A 26,504-nucleotide genomic window follows, 5' to 3' on the forward strand; every position below is an offset into this window, starting at 1 on the left:
AACAACAATGACCAAAAAACACACATGATTAAGCAGAGCCTGTAAAATCACATTCCCTCATTTATAACTGATGTTAATAATTTGAGGCATATTGGAGTTCCCATTGTGGCGCAGCGGAAACAAATCCGACTAGTATCCATGAGGATGCAGGTTCGATCCCTGGCCTCGCTTAATGGGTCAGGGATCTGGTGTTGCTGTGCCTGTGGTGTAGGCTGGCAGCTGTAGCTCCATTTCGACCCCTAGCCTGGGCACTTCCATATGCCATGGGAGCAGCCCTAAAAAAGCAAGTAATAATAATAATAATAATTTGAGGCATATTTTTCAAGATTATTCTGTGCACATGCTTCTACATACACATACTCGTGCACATTTACTTTTTAAGAATTCGGTTTATTGGTATAAAGTATGCTAAACTTGCCTTTTTATCCCTCTGTTTTAGACATCTCGCTACATACAACAGCCGTACAATATCCTATTGTGCTGTAGTAATCTCTAGATATCTGAGTTTTATTTAGACATTTTTACTCTCTCACATAAATGCGGTTCTGAACATACATGTACGTGTTACCTGTTCATTTCTGTCATATGCACACAGGAATTTCCATGGAACAAGCTGGTCAGGTGGAATCGTAAGGTCAAAGGACATGCACATTTGACATTTTGATACTGTTACACTGCTCTATTACCCAAGGAGAGGGGCTTTTTTTTTTTTTTTAGATGGAAGAATTTTGAGCGTGAAAAATGTCAATAAGGGGCAAATGATGAGTATATTGAAGTCACAGGAAAAAGGGCTGACTGTTCTCTCATGAGAAGGCCAGTGGGAATGGACGGCAAGGCATGAGAGGGGACTTTAGGCTGTGCAGGATGGATGGGGGGAGTCGAAGTGACAGTCCTTAGCTGCTCTGCATCCCCAGAGCCTTGCCCCATGCTGGCCTGTGGCAGGCATTCCACGAATACATGTTGGTTGAATGAATAAATGAGTGTAGTTTGGTTGATTGGCCAATGGAACTTAGTGATGATTCCGTCTGAAAGCATCTGGTTTTCCACTTGCTCCAAAAAATCGTTGAATTTTTCTAGGGAAATTGGTAAAAGTGGAGTTGGAGATTTGAAAAGCCCTTCTAGCTTAGTGACCCCAGATGCCCAGGCCAGACAGGACTCCTGGTCTAGACATCTCTTGCCTTCCTCTCCAATCAGCATGTTGGCTCTAAGGCCCCAATATCCCTGGACTTCATCTAATTCTGTTCATCCTCACTACCACCTTCCAGTCTGGATTTTTCTATCAGAGCAGCTTCCCAGATGGTCTCCTCTTTCCTCAGGACTCATTTTCAGGGCAGCCTTCTCCAAACCCAGCCAGGCCGGCTCAGGAATCTCATCTTCTGCCCAGCCCTGTGCAGGCTTCTGTTCCCTCTGGATGTCACTTGTGTGTTTTATGACCTTTATATACTAAAGGCCTTTATATACTAATGTCTTAATAATAGCCATGTTTACATCTCTAAGACTAGCTATAGTGCTGAGCTCATGTTGCATGTGAAGTAAATGATAGGTATTGTTTTGTGTGAAAATCTATACTTAGGTAAACTTGGCACATGGAAAGGAAGGACTAGGACAAAAGCAGGCATGAGATGAACTCACAAAGGGCTTAAGACATTTGATGCTGGAACAAGTCTCAGGATTAGTGCTTACTGCTTAGAGACAGTCATTTGTATTATTATTTCTTTTTTTTTTTTTTTTTGGTCTTTTTGCTATTTCTTTGGGCCGCTCCCACGGCATATGGAGGTTCCCAGGCTAGGGGTTGAATCAGAGCTGTAGCCGCCAGCCTACACCAGAGCCACAGCAACGCGGGATCCGAGCCGCGTCTGCGACCTACACCACAGCTCACGGCAACGCTGGATCGTTAACCCACTGAGCAAGGGCAGGGACCGAACCCGCAACCTCATGGTTCCTAGTCGGATTTGCTAACCACTGCGCCACGACAGGAACTCCTGTATTATTATTTCTTAATTAGCATGTAACATTCATATTTTGAGAACATTTCAATACCTTACATCTCTAAGGTGACTGAGATAGGTCCAGATGATCTGTTTATTTTGGAACTACTTGGTGGTATTTTCTAGAGTAGAAATGCCCAAACTACTTCAGCTGGCCAGCTGGAGGACAATCACATGATCAGATCCCTGCTAGGGGAGTCCAAAAAAATGACTTTCCATCCCAATAAAAGAGCTCGCAAATTGGGCTGGTGGAAGGTCCCTGTTTGGATCTGCCTTTCTCCCCCGCCACCATGCCCTGCCCCTGCCTCCTGGGGAGAGTGGTAGGAGGTCCTTACCAGCTGGCAATCGAACTGGTATTTCAAGTTACACCATCAAAGGATAATGAAAGAAGAGACAGGAGGGGCTGGCTGTTTTCTTCTGTGGAGCAAAGAGCATGGGTTCAAGCCCTCTAAAGCTTGTCTTCTTGGCTAAGAGGCGCTGTGCTCAGAAGACTATGAGGTTAATGGAGTCAGGCACACCCCCAGGACCATCTAGATTAGGTGCTTGTCATGAGGGCTGTCGTGCTGTAGCAAGAAGTCAGCAAGCATCCTGGGGCACGGGGCCAGATGCTTCTTGCCACACTCCTCCCTCCCCGTTTAAAGTCTGGGTTTCCCCTCGAATGGCCACCTATTAATAGCATGTGGGCTATTTCCTCAGCAGTTAGGGTGGCCATGGCCCTCTCCCCTCTTTCCAAAGAAGGGAACGTGTGTGGTGGCCTGATCTGGGTGCCCCAACTGTGAGCAGCCCCCGAGGCTGCTGGGCTGTTGAAGGGCAAACAAGGAAGAGGAGCAGGCTTTTGTTCCTGGGCTCACCCTTGGTGCTCTCCTCCTGTTTCTCCGGAGCAGGGGCAGCACAATGGGTAGTTTGCAAATGGGAATTTAAATCACCTTCGTTGTATATAGTGAATTTAGGCTAAAATAATACCCTGTTAAAGACTGATGCGTTTGGAAGGAATTTTTGTTGTCTCAGTCTGTAATTTAATGGGTGGCTTAAAAAAATGTATCTGCACATTCAGAATTTAAAAAATGGGCATGAGTTAGAAACACCTAAATATTAATACAGTAGAGAATGTATAAAAATGGAATTTACATTTCTTGAGTTTTCTTCCTTTTCTGTGTTAGACTGAATTTACATATGTTTCTCGAATTTTTGATACAAGGGAACATTTAATAAAGTGCTGTCAGCATTTTTATTTCTTGACATACTCGAAAGACTATACTCCTTTTTAAAAATTAGAGCTTCAGGAAGGTTCAAACATGACTTTTTTTCCCCCCTTCATTAGATAATGCTTGTAGCTCGTGTCTACCTAGCGCTGGCTCTGTGCAGGTACCATGCTAAACACTGCACATGCTACAGCTCATCCCTTTCTTCAGAACAACCCTAAGAGGAAGTACCCTTAGCCCCATTTTTCAGTGGAGACTCTGAGGCCTAGAAAGGCTGAATAAGCTGCCCACGGTCGCAGAGCTAGGAAGTGTGCGTCTGGGATTTGAATAAGGGTCCATCTCACTCCAGCAGCCAGCCTGAGAGAAGTTAGGCATCCTGTGTGGTCAGTCATTCAGCAGAGACTTGGGGAGCACCCACGGAGGCCCGGGCTATTCTAGGTGCTGAGGATTCAGCTATAAACAAGGCAAAATCTCTGGCTCATGGAACTGCATTAGTATATAATGCATACTTGTTAATTAAGTGCTAAAGGAACAAGGGCAAGGCAAGGTACCAGAGCACCAGGGCTCTTCTGGGGCTGTGTAAGTTAGGATTTCAGGGACAGTGTCTCTGAGGCAGGGATATCCAACAGAGACTTGAATAATGCCGGAGAGCAAGCTACCCGCGATCCAGGCCAGTGTAATGCAGTAGGTACAAGCATAGCCTATGGGCTCCTGGGTTCGAACTGGGATTCTCCAGTTCATGAGCTGTGTGATTGTGGGCAAAGTACTTGAGTTCTCTGTGCTTCCTCATCAGTGATATAAAGGTAACTGTAAGGCATATCTTTACCCTACAGGGCTGTTGTGAGGACGAAATGGGTTCATATATGAAAAGAACTGAGCTATGAAATGGGCACTGGAGCATTGTAAATACTCTCTAAGTGTTAGCTGTTATTATCAAGGTGAGAAGTAGCTAGTTTCCGGGTAGATTTTGAAAATTCCACTGACTCGATTTATTGATGACTGTGGAGGGTGTGAAGGAAAGGGGGCAGAGATGATGCCAACAGGGGTGGTCTGATGAATTTGGTGCATTTGGGGCCACTTACCAAAATGGGGAGCTGTGCAGAGAAGAGACAGTGGAGGGTAGAAATCAAGAACTTTGGTTTGGGCCTGGTAAGACTCAGATGCTTCTTGACACGTTTGCGTTTTATGTATATTCACTGTAGAAAATTTGAAAAACGTGAACAATTTAAAAACACCTGATATTCTGCCACCCATTATCTTTGGCTTAAATTTATTTTTACCTCCACACAAATTTTATTTATTTTTACTTTTTCTTTTTCTTTCTTTTTTTTTCTTCTTCTTTTTCTTTTTTGGCTGCCCTATGGCATATGGAGTTCCCAGACCAGGGATCACATGTGAGCCACAGTTGCGACCTATGCCATGGATGCAGCAACGCAGGATCCTTAACCACTGTGCTGGGCTGGGGATTGCACCTGACTCCCAGCACTGCAGAGACGCCACTGGTCCGATTGCACCACAGTGGGAATTGCACACATTTTAAATCATACAGTATATATCTGGTTTTTAGGTTTGCTTTATAGAGTTTTCAGTTTATTGGCAACTGGCTCATGAGAGTTAAAATACATGCAAAGTGATAAAATCTCAAAAGGACCATGAGAGCCTTTCACACCCACCACCACCACCAGCACCACCTCCATCGACAGGGGTCATGGACTCAAACCTTTAGAGGGGTTTCTACTAAGGAGGGTAGAGCATGACCTAGATCTTATTTCTGCCCATCTGAGGACCCCCAGGCCCTGCTGCCTGGTATAGCTTTACTATAAATTGTTAGCAGATTTTTTTTTTTTTAACTACCCCCTTTAAAAAAATTATTGGGGTATAGTTGATTTACAGTGTTGTATTAGCTTCAGGTTTACAGCAGGGTGAATCTGTTATACATGTACATAGTAACTACCCTTGTTTTTTCTTTTTAATTTCCATTGTGGTAAAATATACACAACCTAAAGTATCATTGTAACCACTTTTCAGTGTGTGGTTCAGTGACATTATTGGGCAGCCATCACCACCATCCATCTCCCGAGCTTGTTCATCTTGCAAAACTGAAACTGCTCCTGTTAAACATAGAATTATATAATATTTGGCCTTTTGTGATTGGCTTATTTCATTTAACATAATATCCTTAGGATTCACCCATGTTGTTACATGTCAGAATTTGCCTTTTAAGGCGAATCGATATTCATGGTATGTTTTCTTTATTCTTTCATCTGTAGGTGGACACTTGTATTGCTCCCACTCAACAGCTATTATGAATAATGCTGCTGTGGTTGGGGGTGTACAAATATTTGAGTTCCTGCTTTCAATTCTTATGGGTATATGCTATATATACTTTTATAGTCAACTTTTTCATGTTGAAATATATTGTTAAATTTTTCCATGTCATGAATATTCGCCTACAAAATTAAATAATTGCATTATATACTATCATGTAGCAATACCCTAGGTTTGATTTAAGAAAACAAGTACTGTTTCCGAGAAATAGAATTATATCTTCAAAGGGTATAACTACTATTAAAATTTTTGCTACCTTTGCCAAATTGCTACCCAGAAACTTATACAACCTGACACTGGCAATATCTTTGAGTGTTCCCTGCACTGTTGCTAATATTAGATATTAATGACTATTTTCTGTCTTTGATGTTTAAAAATGGTATATCAATTCTGGTTCTCCTTTTATGCAAATTTAGGGCTCCCCTTTTGCGTTAGAGTTTATTTGCAGCTGCTTATTGGAGGAGATATTGATTTGCAAAGCGTTCAGCTTGTGAGATAATGAGAGGTGATGAAAGTCTAGGGGTCCTTCCTTCTTAGTCTTCATTCTAAGGCAATTGCAAGCCTTTTGCTCTGTGTGTATATGATAAGCTGCTGTAATAGAGTTTTGAATTCTTCTGTAACTGTGTACTAAATACACTCTTAGTAGTTAAACTTTCACAAATCCTTACTCGAAATTCAGAAATCCAAAACGGGGAGTTCCCATTGTGGCTCAGTGGGTTAAGAACCCAACATAGTGTCCATGAGGATGTGGGTTTGATCCCTGGCTTCACTCAGCGGGTTAAGGATCTGACATTGCTGCAAGCTGTGGTGTAGGTTACAGATGTGGCTCGGATCCCATGTTGTTGTGGCTGTGGTGAAGGCCCGCAGCTGCAGCTCTGATGTGACCCCTATCCTGAGAACTTGCATATGCTACAGGTGTGGCTGGAAAGAAAGAAAGGAAGAAAGAAAGAAGGAAGAAAATAAAAAGAAAAAAAAAGAAAGGGAGAAAAGGAGAAAGAAAGAATGGGGGGAGAAAGAGTGAGAGAGGGAGAAATACATAAGGGTTGGGAAAAAATTGTTTTAGGTAACCTAGCTTATGTTAAAAAACCTGACAGATCTAATGAAGAAACCTGATGTCAGCCAACATGAAACTACTTATATTGTTTTTTCATTCCACCTAGAGTGACTGTTCACATTTCTGATTGCAAAACATGATTGAGTGTGAGTAAGAAGTGCTATCCCAGACCCCACTGAGGATACATAGTAATATACAGTATATACAGATAAGAGTTATTTTCTTGTTGAATTCTGAAAAAGTCTGAATTCTGAAACGCAAAGGTGTTGGCATCAAAGATTTTAGATAAGGGACTGTGTTTTTTTCCTTACTTTTCTGTGTTCTCATCCCTCCTCCTAGCCTTCAGAAACTAATTTTGAAATCAGGCCTAGTTTGGTAGATTAAGCATGGAGTTAGGGCTCAAAGGTGCTTTGAGTTTCAAGACAATAGAAATGTAAGTGTGGTGTCTTCTTTCATCCCCAGGACATATATAATCCCTGTAATCTGGAAAGTGACAGGTCAGTGAGTAGAACCAAGTTTCAGCTGAGCCATAGCCAACTTCAAACTTAGAGTGGGATTCCATTGGGAAGCCTGGGGGTCTTCAGAGAACTGAACCAATTGGACTGTGCAGTGGTAGTAATAGCTTTCCAACATACTTCTGTGATTAATACCACTTGTCTTTTATAGAACACAAACTGTCTTAGCCAAGCTTTTAAAAAAGAATGCCAAACTGATAAAATTAAATAAAAATTACTCTTCAGTTTATGATTGATTACTGTTAATATTATTAAGTCTAAATTTTTAAAAACATGTTTGTTAAAGTGGTAAAGGTTGCGGAAAGGAAAAAGCAAGCTCCAATTCATGGGAGATTGCGGAGGGCTCTGCAAGCAAAAACAATTTTGAAAAAGAACAAATTTGAATGATTCACATTTACCAAATTTCAAAACTTACTAGAGGGCAACTATAGTTAACTAAAACAGCGTGATACTGGCATATGGATAAATTTAGAGACAGAATAGAATTGAGAGTTCAGAAATTGGCCAGAAATGATCAATTGGTTATTGGAAAGGGTTCCAAGTACACTCAATGTGGAAAGGAGAGTCTTTTTAACAAACAGTGTGTGAGAGTTGATTTCCACATGCCAAAGGGATGTGGTTGGACCCCAACCTCACATTACATATAAAAATTAAGTCAGAATGGTTCAAAAACCTAATTATAAGAGTCAGAACCATAAAATTGTTAGGAGAACACAGAGGTAAACCTTTATGACCTTGGATTTGGCAGTGGATTCATCAATGTAACACCAAAAGCATGGATAACAACAACAAAATAGATAAATTGGACCTTATCAAAATAGTGCAACAAAGGATATTATCAAGAAAGTGAAGAGAGAGAGTGGGAGAAACATTTGAGAATGATACAGTGATAAGGCTTTAATATACAAAATATGTTAAAAAAAAAAAAACTCCTACAACTCAACAAAAAGATAAACAATCCAGTTAAAAAATGAGCAAAGGACTTGAGACCTTTCTCCAGGGAAGATCTACAAATGGTCACTAGCACGTGTAAAAATACTCAACATCATTTGTCATCAGGGAACTGCAAATCAAAACCACACCACCATTTCACATCTAATATGGCTACTGTTTTTTAAAAACAGAAAATCACAAATACTGGCAGGGATGTGGAGAAATTGACACCCTCATACATTGCTGATGGGAATATAAAATGGTCCAGCCACTATGGAAAAGAACTTGTTGGTTCCTCAAAAAGCCGGACATAAAATTACTGCATGACTCAGCAATTCCGTTACCATCTGTACACACAGCAGAGTTGAAACTAGAGACGCAAACAGGTACTTATGGGCCATTGTTCAGTGTGGTTATTATTCACATAGCTAAAAAGTAGAAAAACCCAAGTGTTTATCAGCAGATGAGTGGATAAAGAAAATGTGGTAGATACCTTCAATGGAATACTATTCCACCAGAAAAAGCAATCAAGTTCTGACACACGCTATGACAGGAATGAACCTTGACATCATTTTGCTAAGAGAAATAAGACCCAGAAACAAAAGGACAAATATTTTATGATTCCACTTATGTAAAATATCTAGAATAGGGAAATATTCACAGAGAGGAAAAAGTAGATTAAACGTTACTTACAAACAAGGGGGAAGAGAAATGGGAGTTATTGTTTAATGGTTATGGGGTGATTAAAAAAAATTTTGGAAACAGTGGTTATGGTGGCACAACATTGTGAACAGAATTTTTTTTTTTTTCCGGTCTTTTTTTTTTGTCTTTTCTAGGGCCTCAATCACAGCATATGGAGGTTCCCAGGCTAGGGGTCGAATCGGAGCTGTAGACGCCGGCCCACACCAGAGCCACAGCAATGCAGGATCCAAGCCACGTCTGCGACCTACACCACAGCCCACGGCAACGCCGGATCCGTAACCCACTGAGCAAGGCCAGGGATCGAACCTGCAACCTCATGGTTCCTGGTCGGATTCGTTAACCACTGAGCCACGACAGGAGCTCCGTGAAAAGAATTAATGCCACCAAATTGTACACTTAGGAATGATTTAAATGGTAATGTTTATGATTTCTATGTTACTGCAATAAAACTTTTTTAGATGCAGAACTGATGAATTCAGTTAGAATATGATAGGTGATACATTGGGTTTTTTTTTCTAGAAAACCATCAGCTAATGTGGTTGAGTTATGAGAATGGATAAAGTGATTGTTCTCAGCTCTTCAAAAGGAGCCGTATTTTTGGACTTGAATTATTGAAGGAGGGTTGTGGGACTAGGGAAAGGCTAGTAAGAGGAGCTGAAACAACACTAAACATCAGTAGGAATGTAACAAGGTGGAGAAAATTGTGTTAACCAGAGGTCTTCTCAAGGACAGTATTATTATTTGGGGATGGAAGAGATCCTTAGGTTGTCACTTGGGGTGGGGCCGGGAGGGTGAGATGCCCAAGGGACTCCCTGAACTTTTGTTCTGCTGTGGAGTCTTCTGTGCTGCGAGTGGGAACACATCCTTGTCTGATGTATTGCTGAAACAGTGGACAGGGTGCAGGAGAGGCTGAGCCCCTCTTTTCTGTAAATATTGTCCAAATATTATCTTGAAGGGACACGGCTTTGGACCTGTTTTATGTGCGGATATATCTCAGTGTGGCCCAATGCAGTATATTCTGCAAATAGAAAAATTCTCTTATTATTACATAGGTCATTAAATTGCATTCTGAGGAAATGAGCACTGGTAACTTTCCTGTAGGGACAAAGAGTTTATAATTCATTCCATCATTCATTCAGTCATGAATGGAGCATCTATAATACGCTGTGTATTGTTTCAGATTCTGAGGAAACAAAGTAGGATAAGAGAATGGCTCGCTCTCCAGGATCTCATGGACCAGTGGAGAAGAAAAGCAAAGCATGACTATACAGTGTGATAAGGGGGATGGACATGCATGTTTTCCTCAGATTTTATCTTCTGTGGCGGTGGCCAATGGGAGAGTAACTATCATCTGATTATTTGGGACTCCGTTCAATATAAGATGCATATTTGTTTATAATCACTCATTTTAATTTTGATTTCTTTCTTATCCACACCCTAACTAAAAGACCAATGGAGAAATACTGTATTTTAGTAACTAATAATGCAGCAGTTCAGTTTTTGGAAAACCTCCTGTAGGGATCCAACAGATTTTACTAGACATGCAAAGTGCTTTAAGAGCGTTGAGATGGAGGCAACTAATTTAACTCAGTACATAAGTGGTGACATTGAAATAAAAATTTGAAGAAACGGCAAAAATGGAGGTGAAGGGAAGTGCATTCCAGATAGAATGATTTAGGATAAGGTTGGCTATTAAAAAGCACAAAACTTGGTGTCTGACCAAATGTCAAGAGTAGGGGAAAGAGAAAAGTCAAGAATGGCCCCAGCTCTGGTTTAGGTGTTTGAATCAATGCTAATACATTAACCAAGGAGGCAAGTCCAACAGGGAGAACCTTTGAAATAAGGCGGTTTTTACCATAATGTAGGGAGAATGTTTATTAATTTTCTGTTGCTTGGGTAGTACTGGGTCCCAGTCACGAGTCTAAAAAAAAAAAAAAAAAAGTTCTTACCAAAGCAAATTTAATATATTCATGATTTTTTTCCTTCTTTCTACTTCATCCACTTTTCTCACTTCCAGAATTATCAGGGGGGGGGGGAGTGAGAGCACACACTTTTGTCTTTCTGAAGATAGAAAAAACAGAGAAGTCTAAAGGAAACCATCAAGGAGTTCCTGCTGTGGCACAGAGGGTTAAGGATCTGGTGTTATCACTGCAGTGGCTTGGGTTGCTGCTGTGGGGCAGGTTCAGTCCCTGGCCTGGGAACTTCCATGTGCTGTGGGTGTGGCAAAGAAAAAAATCAAGTCCAGTTTGGAATTTAAATTCCAGGAATGATTAGAGGAGAATGCCACAGGTTTTTCATTTAAGCATTGCAGTCGTTGAGGAGTTCACTTCTGGTGCAGCAGGTTAAGGATCTGGCCTTATCATTGCAACAGCTTGTGTTGCTCTTGTGGCACGGGTTCATTCCCTGGCCCAAGAACTTCCACATGCTATGGGGGTGGCCAAAAAAACAAAACGAAAATATTACAGTTGTTGAGTTTATATGCCCGTAACAAGCTGTGGTAAGAGATTGACCCATCCAGATTCAGAAAGTGAGGAAAAATTTTCTGATTCACGTTTCTTTTCCTTGAAAACCAGCAATGCTGGGGACATTGAGCTCATTCGAAAATATTTGCTGAATTAATCTTATGTTTTCCTATTGCTTAAATTTTATTATAAAAAAAGGAAGGAATGATAGGGATAGGGTAAAAAGTTGGAAGGAAAAATTGGTGCCTACCAAGGTAAAGGATGCCAGAATTTATTTTTTTTTATCTTTTTTTTTTGTTGTTGTTGTTGCTATTTCTTGGGCCGCTCCCGCGGCATATGGAGGTTCCCAGGCTAGGGGTCCAATCGGAGCCATAGCCACCAGCCTACGCCAGAGCCACAGCAACTCGGGATCCGAGCCGCATCTGCAACCTACACCACAGCTCACGGCAACGCCGGATCATTAACCCACTGAGCAAGGGCAGGGACCGAACCCGCAACCTCATGGTTCCTAGTCAGATTCGTTAACCACTGCGCCACGACGGGAACTCCCCAAAATTTATTAATGAAAAATGTTTTGGTACTTAACAGTCTTTGAGTACTTTTATTTTTATTTTTGAATTTATTATTTATTATTTATTTATTTTTTATTATAGTTGATTTACCTTGTTCCGTCGATTTTTGCTGTACAGCAGTCACCCACCTTTACATATACACATTCTTTTTCTCACATGATCCTCCATCATGTTCCCTTGCAAGATAACTAGATAGTTCCTTGTGCGATGCAGCAGGATCTCATTGCGTATCCACTCCAATCGAGTCACTTTTATATGTGTGTTATTCTCCACAGTGACCTTCTGATGTGGATGCTCTAATCTACATTTTATTGATGAGGAAACTGAGACTTAGAGTTGAGCGATATGTCTGAGGCCACAGGGTTACACTGCATAGAGGTCTTAGAATTCAAGTCCATTGCCCTGGGTTGTAAAACACAGCCATCTTAGCCTTGAAAGGAACTCTCCTTTCTTTGTGTTTTATGTTTCATTATTAACTTTCTTTTCATTAATAATGACTCTTTGGCCCCATCTTAGGACCTCACTTAATATTACAGGGTCTGTAGTCTGTACGTTTAAAACCTTTGGATTATATGAAAAATAGATTTTCGCCTACCTAATTGTCACCAAAATATAGAAGATCCTGTTAAACTGAGGCCAGAAAAAGAGGCACTGAAACCTGGAGAGCAAATATGACAACCACAGAATGATGTAAGACCTGTGATGTTGGCTTAGCCTTCAGTGGTGTGACAGGGGAGACCAGGCAGGCCCACATGGTATCTGGAAATTATGGAGTAACAGGAAATGGTGTCCCAAGTGTGTGGTTGCTTTAAAAATACTGACGGTGAGTGCTGGTATTCAGGACAGACATCAGATAAATGCTGAGATCCAGTTTTCAGAGACTTCTAGTTCACTGGGAGAAAAACATTTCGGGTATAGGACTGTCTGGCAGATCATGAGACATCCTGCCCAATCTGGATATGTGAACACATCTTCATTCCTAAGGTGATATAGGCCTTTTTTTTTTTTTTTTTTTCTTTTTCTTTTTTTTTTTTCTTTTTAGGGTGCCTCTGGCAGATGGCATTTCCTAGGCTAGGGGTAGAATTGGAGCTGCAGCTGCAGGCCTATGCCACAGCTATAGAAACGCAGGATTGCAGCAGTACAGGATCCTTGACCCACTGAGAGAGGCCAGGATTGAATCCACATCCTCCCGAACACTGTGTCAGGTTTTTAACCCACTGAGCCACAGTGGGAACTCCTAGGCCATTCTTTAACATTTCTTTGATTGCACATTCAACTAGATCATGGAATTTTCCCAATGACAGTTTCTGTACCCTCTTACTCTCAGAATTTGTGCTTATGTCACTAGCTCCAGCCTTGGCACATGAGTATCTTTATCCACATGCCAGAATATTACATTTGTTTGTTTATTTTATGGAGCTTTTCCATTAATTCCTTTAATTGTGAATGCTATATCAATTTCTCCACATTTTTTTATGATTTGTTTTTGTTTTTCAAGATATGTTAGCCTGTTTTTACTACTTTTTTAACTTATACTCACATTGCTATTTTAATTCCTTATCAAATTATATTTAGCGTCAGGGGGCCCCTTGGAATTACTTAGAGCAGCTTAGGAGATATTAGTATATTCAAAAAGATGTCCAATTTTGGAATCAGACAAATTCACATTTCCATTGTGTCACCTCTAGTGGTTGACGTCAGGCAACTACCTCCAACTTTTCATCCTCTGTAAGAATAAAAAGAAGGTTAAGTAAGGTCAGAGCTTTAAGTGCCACGCACATAGTAACACAGGAAATTTCCGTTTACATTACTTCATATCACATGATATGTTATGATTAGGTTCTGTGTACATGAACTTCATTTAGATTTAGATAGTGTTTATCTAAAAGTATTTACAACTTGCTTTTGAATTGTCATTTGTATTCTTTGCACAACCTGTGAGATAACCAGGGCAAGTCATTTAATCATTAGTTTCAGATAAATGAGAATATGTTTGATTGCTCAGGATCATGCAACTAAGTTGCAAATCAACCCAATCAACCCTTTAAGCCCTGCCTAGTGCTCTTTGCACCAGGATGTGGTCTGTTTTATCCATTGTCTCTCATATACTTGCTGTCTCTGACCATTTCAGCCACAACCAATCACCGTAAAGAATGTCATTTGGACCCAGTGACCTGCCATGCCAGTGCTGTAAGTTAGATAAAGTATGGATACCTAATTCTGATAACTTATGGCCGGGACACTGCTTATCAGACACTTTGGGTCTTACCCATGAGTTTCCCCAGAGGTCATTTTGTGTTTTCTGATGGATAATAGATTATCTAAGTTATAAAATGTAGATAATGGCTCTTTTTATTGGCTTTTTTACATAAATCTCAATCATCTTTGCTATAGTTATCGCTCCATTTTTGCAATTGGGATGATTTCCATCTCTCAGTGATAGACAAGTAATCATGTGAACTACAACTGTCTCAGGAGGTTTCCACTGTTCTCCTTATTAACCCATTAATGTGACTGGACTTCTAGACGTTTCTGTGAGGCCCTTCATGTATGTCCGAACTAGTACCACCAACGACTTTATTACTTCAATCTTACGATAGTAGCTGCATTAATATAACGTTTTTAAAATATTTTTCTTTCATTTTAAACTAATTGTTATGCAATTAATTACTATTAAATTTAGGAAAAGTAAATATTTAATGGATTTCTTTTGACCATGTCCTCAATTATTTGAGTTTTGCCTATAGTAAACCAGTTGATATATGTATGCAATGTTTTCTTTGGTATTCTTACAATACTCCCATTAGCCTGCTTAGCCTAGCACTGACTAATTATCCTAAAATTAACATTTATAATGTCTCAAATTCATCTCCTCAAGAAGAGAGAACTTTGGGTTCTTCTTGGTATCCTCAGAGCCTAAGAACCCAATGACTGTGCAAAATATGTATAGTCAATGACTGTTTCTTGAACTTGACTTTAATTGAACTTTCATATGGCATCCATACAAAATTTCATTGACATGTCAAGACCAAAGATTTTTCACATTAGAATAACCAGTTTTCAGTTCTCTCAGCAGCTTTTTGATGAAGAAATAACATAGCAGTGCCAAAAGCTTTTTTATATTCCAAGGGCCAAAATGAAATAAACCAATCATGATGCCATTCAAGGTGGTACTTCTGTTATATAAAGCAAGGCGTTATGGCAGTACTAAAAATGCATTTCAAAATATTACATTTAAAGATGACTTCCACAGGGAGTTCCCTGGTGGTGCAGAATGGGTTAAGGATCCGGCATTGTCACTCCTGTGGCTTGGGTCACTGCTGTGTCATAGGTTCGGTCCCTCACCCAGGAACATCCTCATGGTGTAGGTGCAGCCAAAAAAAATGACTTATCTAAATAAGAAAATAAAATTAACATTTTTGCCTTTATATAATTTTTTTCTCTGACTCTGCACGTATTTCGATACAAAGCCCTCAAAAGTGTCACCTTTTGACTCTTACTTTGGCTGAGAAATGAACTTTTCAGCTGCATTAAATTACCAGAAATGAGAATATCAAAGAGTAACTGGAGCCCCTTAGTAGGGAAGTATAATTATCATATTAGCATCATAAATCATTTGCTTCTCAGTACTATATTAGGTCATGAGAGCAACAGCTGCAGCTTTGTTCTTACCTAGCTGATGTCTCAATAAAACCATTTCTGTTTTATTCACTGAAATTTACAGTTTCTCCTTTGTGTTGACATTAACCAGTGAATCTATTAGTTTCCATTACCAGCAGAATAACTGAAACTATAAATAGTTCTATAGTTTCTCTCACAAATCCTGTCAAGCTGCGTAGATGCTTTTAATTTGATAGGACATCTGGGTAATACATCTTTCTCCTCTGTCTTTAGGCAAAATTTGTACTTTCGTAAGCCTATCCTTTCATTAAAAAGAGAAAATAGCAGCTCTCTCCCATCTGTTGACCCCAGATATGTAGCAGATAAACTGGGCATCTCTTTGTAAAGGAATCCAGATAAGATGCAGAAAGCAGGCACGTCACTCTGTCAGATTTACAGTACTCATTTAAAAGAATACCTGTGGAATTATGGTTCATTGACTTTATAGTTCTGCCAGAAAAAAAAAAAAAAAAAAGAATCATGAGCACCACAGATACAATTTTTTAATATCTGTCTTAATGCTACAAAAAACTTAGGTCTTTTCTTCTTACTGTAAACCAAGCTGCAAAACACCCATTTGAAACCCACCCCCTCATAGCCACTAGTCCAAACACATTGTAGCAAGTTTTCAAGGTGGTTTGAAGAATGTAATTAACTTGGAGAACTGTTGTTCTGATGTTGGCATAACCAGTTTATTATCTTACAATTCCCTGAGTGTGACAGACTGTGCAGTAATTGCCCCCCTGGAGTTTTCAGGGACAAGCACCTTCATTTCGGCTCTGGTTGCAGCTCTGCAAGCCCTGGCTCTCCTCATCTGTTTCCTATTTCTTCGCTGGCTCGTGTTTAGGGGTCCTGTGATGAACTCAGTTTTTCAGACGAGTTGGAATCGCTTGCTGGTGTTGTCTTTTCTGCTGGCATTGTCAGTTCATAGGCTTGCAATGTTGTGAGTTTAGTGGGCAAGATTCCGAGTGAACCTCATATCTAATCCTGCTATTGGATGCTTCCCAGCAAGGTGCCAAACCTAAGGAGCAGAGTTGATGACTGATGTTTTGGTTTTGTTAAACAATCCATTCGAGAGCTCTTGTGACTCTCACCTAGATGTGCCCAGCTTTCTTTTGGGGCACTGAAGGGAATTTTTCTGGAACAATAGGAGCCCCTTTTCTTTCACAAAAGCCTCTAATGGATTTTTTTTTTAAATTAATATGCGATTAAAAAGTCACTACAAAGCTAACATCACACTTCATAAAATTAAAAGTGATTTAACAGAACCTAATGCTTATTCCATACTCAGTCTCCCTAGTTTTGATAAATATGTCTTTTACAGATGGTTTGTCCAAGTCAGGATCCAGTTGAGCACCACGTATCACTAATGGTTGTGGTGATATGAAGATTTATAGTAAGAAGCATGTATTTGATCTTGATTTGGGGCACAGAGCTCCTTTTTTTAAACTCTTGGACTTTCCTAAGTGATGATGGAGATAAAAGTGCTTATGGTAATGAGGTGCTTGGACAGCCCCTTGGTGACCAAAGGAGTGAGGGCTGGCTGCCGGAAGACCCACCAAGTGATTAGAGGGTAGAAACGTTCAGTTCCACCCCTGACTGCACCCTCCTCACAAGGGAGAGAGGCAAGCGGAATCTGTTGCCAATGGCTAGGGATCATTAATCCATCATGCTCCAGTAATGACGACTCCATAAAAACCTAAAAAGACAGGGTTTAGAGAGCTTCCGGTTGGTGAACACGTGGAGAGGTGGGGCGTGGCGCACCCAGAGAGAGCACAGAAGCCCTGCGCCTCTTCCCACACACCTTGGCCCCGCACCTCTTCATCTGACTCTGCATCTGTATCCTTTGTAGCACCTTTTATAACAAACTGGTAAATGTAAGTAAATGTTGCTCCAAGTTCTGTGAGCCACTCTTGCAAATTAAATGAACCTGAGGAGAGAGTGGTGGGACCTCCAATTTATAGCCAGTAGTCAGAAGCCCAGGTAACAACCTGGACATCTGATTGGCGTCTGAAGTGGGGGCATTCTTGAGCCCTTAACCCATGGAATATGATGTTGTCTTCGGGTAAATAGCGTCAGAGCTGAATTAATTGTTGGTGATGTGGGAGAAAATACACATAGGAGTTGTGTCTTTTAGGGCTCTTTATTTTAGTTTTTTAATTTATTTTTAATAATAGGATGCTTTTATTTTATTTTATTTTTCATCTTGCCTGCAGCATGTGGAAGTTCCCAGGCCAGAGATTGTACCCAAGCCACAGTCAAGGATACAGTGTTGGATCCTTAACCCACTAGGCCAACAGGGAACTCCCCTTAGGGATTTTGATATCTAACAGTCTACTTTTTTTTTTTTGTATTTTTGTCTTTTTAGGGCCACACCCGTGGCATATGGAGGTTCCCAGGCTAGAGTTCTAATCGGAGCTGTTGCTCCCGGCCTACACCAGAGCCATAGCCATGCCAGATCCGAGCCGCATCTGTGACATACATATACCACATCTTATGGCAATGCTGGGTCCTTAACCCACTGAGCAAGGCCAGGGATCGAACCCACAACCTCATGGTTCCTAGTTGGATTGTTTCTGCTGTGCCACGATGAGAACTCCTGTCTAACAGTCTACCTTTTTCATGTCATTGATTTGTTGAAGAGGCTGGACCTTATGATAAATGAGATTATTTATTTAAATTTATTTAAATGTTTAATATTTTAATATTTAAGAATATGTGTGTAAATTTATTTAATTAGAATTACATGGTGACACGTAATTAATATAATCCAATACTTAGTATAATTAATATATAATCCAGTACTTAATCAGTATTCAAATTTTCCCAATTTATTTTTAAGTCTTTTACATCTGAATTGTTTAAACCAAGATCCAGTCCAGAACCAAACACTGCAAATCATTATTTTGTTCTCTTAGTATCTTTAAATCTGAAACAGTCCTTTTATTCATGTCAGGAACTTGTTTGCAAGATAAGACTAGTACCTTGCATGGAGTTCCGGTCGTGGCTCAGTGGTTAACAAATCCGACTAGGAACTATGAGGTTGCGGGTTTGATCCCTGGCCTCGATCAGTGGGTTAAGGATCCGGCGTTGCCGTGAGCTGTGGTGTAGGTTGCAGACACGGCTCGGATCCCGCGTTGCTGTGGCTCTGGGGTAGGCCTGTGGCTACAGCTCCAATTCAACCCCTAGCCTGGGAACCTCCATCTGTTGCGGGAGCGGCCCAAGAAAAGGAAAAAATAAATAAATAAAGATCACGCCATTTGAAAAATTAAAAAAAAAAAAAAAAAAAAGACTAGTGCCTTGCAGAATGGCCCACCTTCTTGTTTGGTTCCTTTATCTAACAATGTGCTGTACAATATGGTAGCAGTTAGTCCCATGAGGTCAGTGATTGAAATGTGGCCAGTCCAAACTGAGGTATGTTGTCAGTATAACAAGCACATTGGGTTTCTAAGACTTAGTACCAAAGAAATATAAAGTATTCCACTGATCATTTTTTATATGGAATACATGTTGAAATGATAATCTGGGTATATCAGGTCAAATAAATCTTTTTACAACAATTTCTCCGATTTCTTTTTCATTTTCTTAATGTATCTACCAGAATATTGTTTTGGCTCCCAGTATATTTCTATTAGATAGTGCTATTCAACAGATTTTTAAAACAGAAAATGACCACCCTAAAATGACGCCACATCAGTTCCCTGAGACATAGTAGATAAAAAGAACATTAATAGGCTAAAGTGTTGCTGAGCTAAAATTTTGTAATATTTAGTTGCTGTGTCCTTCCATGTAGAAGTTAAGTGATTTTCCATGGTAGATCCAGCCTAGAGCATTTTAAGACCCAGTTTCCTACAAGCATGGCACTGTCCAGCAGAAGAAATAGCTGCTGAGGGTTTTGAGGGTCCCTGATAGCCGAAAGCCTTAAATAATGCAAACCTGTAAAGGTGCCCCTGACACTAAAAATAGTTGTTAAGCCAGTGGTGCCAATTTAAAAGCAAAACAGTTTGTGAGCCAATGAAAGTTCATGCTCATTTCTTTGTTTGTTTGTTTTTAGTCTTGGAAAATCTTGAACAGAGAAGCGTCTCCGGTTTTGGAACACTGGGAAGTCAGCAGGATTTCCAAACCCCAGAGTTTGTGAGTACTAATTACGCTATCTTAAATTTGTATTCATTGGCTAGAGCTTTCTCACAAAGTGGAGAAAGGGGTTTTGTGTGTGTGTGTGTGTGTGTGTGTGTGTGTGTGTGTGTGTGTGTGTGTATGTGTGTGTTTTAATGAAGTCTTGCCTTCAGTGGCTCCAGATCTGGCACAAGTCCCACTTGCAGTGACTGTGTGTGCAAAGCTCTGGTCCTTTGGGGAACAGGTCCTGCAGTGTCCTGCCTTCATCTGCTATAAGCTTGCTCGTCACACTCCTTGTAATCCCAGATAGGAACTCGTTCTGCAGTTAAAATAGCATTATGTTTCGGAAACCCCCTCTTCATTCACTTCAAACCCCCTATCTACCAGTTTCTGCTGTCACTCACTCTGGAAACCAGGCTTGACTGAGCACGTGCAGGTACATTGACCAATTGGACTTCTGTTTCATTCTGGAGCCTTCAGTCACACAACCTATATGGCTGTATCTTGGAGGGCTAGGATGATTCTATTGGTTGTTTCTGCTAAGAAGAGAACTAAATGCTCTCACTAAATTAGACTCATTAAAGATTAGCCATGGTTCTTACCCTCAAGGAATTAAAAATCTTATTAGATGCTACTGTGATTTTATTAATGCCTTGTTTAAAGAAAATTAAGCACATAGGATGCCTGGTGCAGAATGTCCTTACTCAATCGATTTTATATTAAGCTCATTTGGAGAGGAGGATGGAAAGAAGTGTTTCTCTGATTCATATACCATGTTATTGCACCAGATGTGTAAGGAACGCGTGCCAGGATCCACCTCGATTTGCTGATTTTTGCCCCCTGCTGCAAATGGCTTGTCTACCACATCAGCAATGGGAAAATCATTTTTTTAAGTTTATTTTCAGTGTATGATATGTAGCTGCCACTCCAGTAATTGGCAGAGCGCAATTATATTATTGATAACAGGAAAAAAACCCATGATGTGCTATTCCTCTTCTCACTCACTCTTTTTGTGGATTGCCCACTCAATGCAGCCAAGAGGAAGGCAACTAGGCAGTGCTCTGGACTGAAAAGGGATTGCACAGGAGACTCTGTGCACACTGCCATTTTATTTCAAAGTGCGGGACTCCTGTGGTGTACTCGCAGATTGCCTACTGCGAAAATCACTTGGATATAATAGAAGGACAAAGTATTCAATGACTTCCCTATTATATTCAATGAGATTTTCAGCGAAGGAAAATTGTGGCTGCTCACCAGTATCCCTGCCTCTTAAAGTAGCAGAGCCGTTTTGTGGTTTTTCTGACTTCTGCTGTTACAGCCCCAAAGCAGACCTGACACACTTCACATTGGAATGTGATAGTAGTACAGACTCAGGGACTTGGCCTTTTTCCTGTTTTGTTCTTTTCTTTTCTTTTTTTTTCCGTTTTAGGACCATGCCTGAGGCATATGGAAGTTCCCAGCCTAGGTGTCCAATCGGAGCTGTTGCTGCCGGCCTACACCACCGCCACAGCAATGCAGGATCCAAGGCACATCTGCAACCTACACCATAGCTCAAGGCAATGCCAGATCCTTCACCCACTGAGTAAGGCCAAGGATTGAACCAACATCCACTTGGATACTAGTCGCGTTCCTAATCCACTGAGCCACAATGGGAACTCCCTGTTTTGTTATTTTCTAACTGCTTTGGCCAAAAATCTTTCAGCAACATTTGTAATCTAAAAAGAGTTGCATTCAATAAGATGTGGGTGTGCCTGGTGAACACGTATGTAGTTCACACCAGTTGCCTATGTGAAAATATATTTCTGCAGAACAAATTTTAGTGTATGATGATGTTTGAGACTGAGTGTATAATGATGCCTCAGCAGTGTCTTTGCCATAGTCCACACTGGTAATTACACCGGTCACCTCCCGCCTGTAGCATGAACCGCTTCACTTTTACCTCTTCAAGGTGCGAAATCTGGCTAGAATGACCAGGGGTGGAACTCAAGGGTCACAGAATATGCTGCCTGTTTTGGGACATTTGTCTTAACAATGCATCTCAGAATACTCATGCTAAAAAGGAGATTTTTAGGCTCAATCCCCATGTTTTATGTCATGCCTCAAGGATATTTAGAATCATTTCTTTAGACCACATTAATCACAGTTTCCTTATATGTGTGGTTGACATCAGATCTCCAGATCCTGGCTGGTGTCTTTCTAATTGTGTGCTCATACCACGTTCAGGAAGGAAGCGGACATTTTCTTGTGCTTCATGGATTTTCTCACATCTGATGCTCACTGCCCGCCCCGGGGCTTCTCTGTGCAACACCTATGGGGCTGCTTGCATTTCCTCATCAGCATCACGGTAGCCTGTGTCCTCCCAGTTACACAGTAAACATGTATTTCCCGCACTGCTGTCTCCATGGTAAACAAACAGAAGGTATAGAAGCTGCCTTGAGAGCAGGGTCCTCCAGGGAATCAGGCATGATATTGAAGGGAAGCCTCTTTTGGAGGCAGAAAGTTACAGCATCAATGAAAGCGGGTGGCTCCGGTTGGGTGGGCAGGCGTATTGGGCACATGCCAGGACAAAGCCAGGTAAGTTGTTCCAAACCACAGTTTTAAATTAGAAACAGGGACGGCAGTACAAACTGGGAGCAAAAAGAACTCAAAGGCAAAGCAAAATTAAAAACAGCAAAGACAGAGAGGAATAAAAGAAGCTGGGACATCAGTGCACTGTCCTCTGTGTGGCATTTTGGAGGGTCCAGCTGCAGTTTGCTGAGTTGAACTGAAATAATGCAAGGCATAGACCGTGTTTGCTCAGGTCTTACCTCAAATAGTTCATATGTTAGAAGGATCAAAGCCCTGTGTTTTTATACAACAGAGTGTATTTATAGAGTTTGGCCAAGAGGGAGAACAAAGTTCCTATCATTATTAATTTGTTTCCTGCAGCATTTCTGTTTTTCTTTTCATTTGAAACAAGGCCTGCGTGCAGTGCCTGTTGCCTGGGTTTGGGGCGTAAGTGCACTAAAGGTTTCCTGCATCGCTCCGGTGTCTAGTTGAACAAAGTCAGTATGTTGCTGTATAGTCTATGTAGATCAGGGCAGGTAATTGCTGTTGTGAACCCCTGCTGTACCTGAAGACAGCGGCCCACTTTGTAGGGCCCACAAGTTTAGGGCGGAGCAGAGACATGGGGTGCATATGTGTTTGCTGCCTGAGCTCTGGTGAGGAGCTGGAACCCTGTTGAAACTGGACAGAGACTCACTGCCAGGTGGAGGGGATGTATAGGTGAGGGTCAAGGTGAGAGGGACCTGGCTAAATGCTGACCTTACAGAAGGTCACTCAGTGATTTCACTATGGCGAAAAACCATCTCAATTGTAGTTCAGGTTTTTGTTTAAGCACGATGAAAATCTGTTTGGTAACCTGCTTTATTAATGGGATATTTTATCCTGAACATTTCCCCATGCCATTTCCCCCTCAGTTTTATTGAGATATAATTGACATGTAGCATATTGTTCGTGTGAATTGTACAGCCCCATGCTGCTGATTTTCTCTCGCATTGATAGCTTCTCTGACATTTTCTGTTCCCTTGTGCCACCGAGCTATCATTTGTCACATTATAATTTTCAGAGCAGTTCGTTCAAATGGGATCTTGTCAAAGAAAGGGTGGCAGGGCCGGATGCTCTGGGACCATGTGATTGGGGACCATCATTTGGGGGCCCCGAAAGCAGACAGGGTGCATGATGACAGGTATCAGGATCTGAGGAAAGGGCTCAACCAAAGTGAGGCTGGAAACTGAGTACCAGGGACCCAGGTAAATTTGTGGAGTTCAGGCTTAGAAGAAGAGGCTGCAGCGCTAGGCAGCCTGGTTAGCACCAGGGATGGGGAGCCACCCACATGGTGATGGGGCAGATGAAGGTGGTCCTACAGATGGCAGCACACAGACGTGGGGCACACCAGGCTCCCACTCGCTCCCAATCCCAGATGTAGGTAAGAGGAAAGGTGGTGTCAGTGCCGGGGCTCAGCAAGTGTGATTCACCCAGCAGACCCCAGGTTGAGTCCCAGCCCCAAGGAAAGGGAAACAACTGGGGATTGAGGGGTTGGAGAGGGAAAGGTTGGGTAGTGGTCATGGCTCTTTCTAGAAACCCTCCCTCTGTTGGCATTCACCCAGGAACTGACATGGGGCGGATTGCCTGAGTTTACATGGAGTGAGGGGTGGGGTACAGGGAAGAACTTTGGTCTAGCACTGGTGAATTTGCTTGCAGCAAGCTGGGTAGAAGCCAGGCTGCGGTCAACATGAAAACACACGGGAGGAAAGAGAAGGCTAAGGAATTTCATTTCATGGTCTAAGTCTCAATAATAATAATACCCTCTTTTCCAGCCTTTCCAGAACTGAGGTTTCTTTATGACTCTCTGGGCCTTTTAGAGGCAAGAGGATTCTTACCACCTCTTGTCTCATGCCAGCTGATGATGTTTCCGTTTGTTTTTGGCGTAAATAATAAGAAAGAGTTTAGGCTGATTAAAGAGTATTAGGATTATTACAACAGGATAAACCAGGGAAGATGATGAGAGACCACAGGATTTAAAAAAGAAAAATAGACTCAGGAAGATAAGGATTAAAGTGAAGCAAATATGTCCCCTTCGTTCAGCAATCGTGGTCAGGCAGAAAGAGAGAGGTCCGAAGAGTAATTATGCCTTTTGGAATTGTGTGTAACTGGTTCCCTTTTTGAGGGACGATACTGCTTTCTAGAAGACACATTTAGAAGGGATAAGCAATGAGGTCCGACTGCATAGCATGGGGAGCTACATCCAATCTTTTGGGATAGACTATGGTAAAAGATAATAAAAGAAAGGGGATATATACATCTGTATGAATGGGTCACTTTGCTGTACAGCAGAAATTGGCACAGCATTGTAAATCCACCATCCTTTAAATTTAAAAAAATATAAAAAATCAATACAGTTAATTTCCTGAAATTCACATCCGATCGTCTTTAGATGAAAAAAGATGTGAGCCTTAAGAAAGAGTTAAAATATTAATTCATTCAACACATAGTTATTTGGTGTCTCCTATTTTAAACGTAGTGGACAAAACATTTCGGTCTTACCTTTTGGTAGGCGCTTACATTTTGGTGGGAGAGACATGCAACACAAAATACATAGACTCCGTAACAGGTCACGTGGTGGTAAGTCCTTCAGAAAAGAAGAGAGGAAGGATGAGCCGTGAGCGTGGCGGAGGGAGTTGGTTCCGGTTTTAAACAAGGCATACGGGGCATGTCTCACAGAGCAGGTGACGAGCAGAAAGACCTGAAAGTGGGGCGCTGGAGCAGGCTCTTTGGAAATCTAGACAAGGAGCATTCCAGGCCGAAGGCAGAGCACAAACAAAGATCTTGAGGTGGGAGTTTGTGGAATGTTAGAGGGAGTGGAAGGAGGCCCGTGTGCCTGGAGTAGAATGAAGGGTGGTGAGAGTAGACAGTGGGGACTCTATGGCTACTGTAAACACTTTGGTTTTAATCTGAGTGAGTTGGGATGTTATTTGAGGATAACCCTTGGGAGAGTAACTGGGGAGGTTTGCGCAGAAGAGAGACGTTACCTGACTTCACTGATATTTTAACTGGAAAACATTGGCCATCATGAGAAGAGGCTGTGATGGAACAGGAGCAGAAGCAGGGGGGTCTGTCGGACTTTTCAGGAATCCAAGTGAGAGGTGGAGGTGGCTTGGTCTTGAGTGTTAACTCCAGCAGCAGTGAGACCTGTTCACATCCTCAGTATGTTTTGAAGGTAGAACCAGAAGGATTGGTTGACAGATCAGACACGATGTGTTTGAGAAAGAGCAGCCAAGGATGCCTCCAAGATTTCTGACCTGGAAGACTGTGGAAGGAATAGTTGGAAGGGAGACGATTTAGAGAAAAATCGAAATTCTATTCTGGATGCGGCAAGTTTGGGACATGCAAGTGGAGAGGCTGATATGTGATCCAACTTAAAGAGAAAGCTCCAGCTAGAGATCTGGGGCTTGTCAGCACACAGACAGTATTTGAAGCTATGGGGGAGAGAGAGAGCAGCAAGGGGGCAGAGTGAGAAAGAGAAACTCAAGAAATCCTGGCCTGAGCTCTGGGGAGTTTGAATGTTTGTGGGTCAGGGAGAAAGAAGGAAGAATCAGCAGAAGAGGCTGAGAAGGAGGAACCAGTGAAGTGGAGAAAAACAAGGAGAGTCTGGGAAGCGAAATGAGCAAAGTATACAGGAGGGAGTGACCAAATGCCGCTGATGAGGATGGGAAATTAGATTTAGCAATATCGAAGAGACCTGGGAAAGAGAGCCCTCAGCTGTGGGCTGGCATCCAAAACCTCATTAGAGAGGATTCAAAACAGAACAGGAGAAGAGGAACTGGATGTGGGCATTTACGTAACACTTTTTAAAATGTATGTTGAACAAGAATATAGAGAAAGGGGATATTATCTGGAAGGAGGTTAGATTGAAGAGAGTTTTTAAAAAAATGTAGTTAAGATGGCAGGAATTATTTTTTATAAAGTGATGGACATAATCCAACTGGGAGAAAAACTCCGATGATGCAGGAGTGAGGAGGAAGAATTTCTGGAATGATGTCTTTGAGAGGGCAGGAAGAGGATGGAATCTACTCCATGCAGGAGGAGAGGTTGGCATCCACCTGAAGCTGGGGAGACGGCTCCTTAGCAGTAGGAGGAAAGCCAGCGTGTGGGGACGCAGGTGGAATTAGTTCAGTAGCTTTGCTAGTAGGAGCTTGCTGAAGTCTTTCCTTGATTGCTTCTCATTTACCAAGGAAATGGGAAGTGAGGTATTAGCTAAGATCAAGGAAGGAAAAGCGATGAGGAGATCAGAGGAGAGAGAAGACAGACCTCTGCGCCTGAGTGGACTGGGTAACGTAACATGATTGCCTGGCGACCCTGAGAGTCCACTTGAGGTTAGTGGGCATGATGGTTGCATGCTTTTCCCATTCAAGACCAGCAGCCCAGCGTCGG

At 41.6% G+C, this 26,504-nt stretch overlaps 1 protein-coding gene and 1 long non-coding RNA gene across 8 annotated transcripts in view; one reads left to right on the forward strand and one right to left on the reverse strand.

Annotated features, from left to right (window-relative positions):
• ANO6 (anoctamin 6) overlaps positions 1-26,504 on the forward strand; it is a 368,316-nt gene that overhangs the window by 208,985 nt on the left and 132,827 nt on the right. For all 7 annotated transcript variants that reach the window (XR_014804019.1, XR_014804020.1, XR_014804021.1 and 4 more), the window contains one exon: positions 19,471-19,550. Coding sequence is in view for 3 of the 7 variants with exons in the window: in XM_005655713.4 (XP_005655770.3) it covers positions 19,471-19,550 (80 nt within the window). In the remaining 4 variants the exon portion in view is untranslated. The remainder of the gene's footprint in view (positions 1-19,470; positions 19,551-26,504) is intronic.
• LOC146403486 (uncharacterized) lies at positions 21,447-25,424 on the reverse strand. Its single transcript, XR_014804095.1, has 2 exons — positions 25,103-25,424; positions 21,447-24,702 (listed from the first exon to the last, which is right to left on the reverse strand). It is a non-coding gene; the product is annotated as an uncharacterized LOC146403486 (long non-coding RNA).

Source organism: Sus scrofa, chromosome 5, assembly GCF_054392235.1.
Source record: "Sus scrofa isolate SSC_HxYL_T2T_F1_AM1 chromosome 5, Sscrofa_HxYL_maternal_Yorkshire_Landrace_v2.0, whole genome shotgun sequence".
NCBI classification, from domain to species: Eukaryota; Metazoa; Chordata; class Mammalia; order Artiodactyla; family Suidae; genus Sus; species Sus scrofa.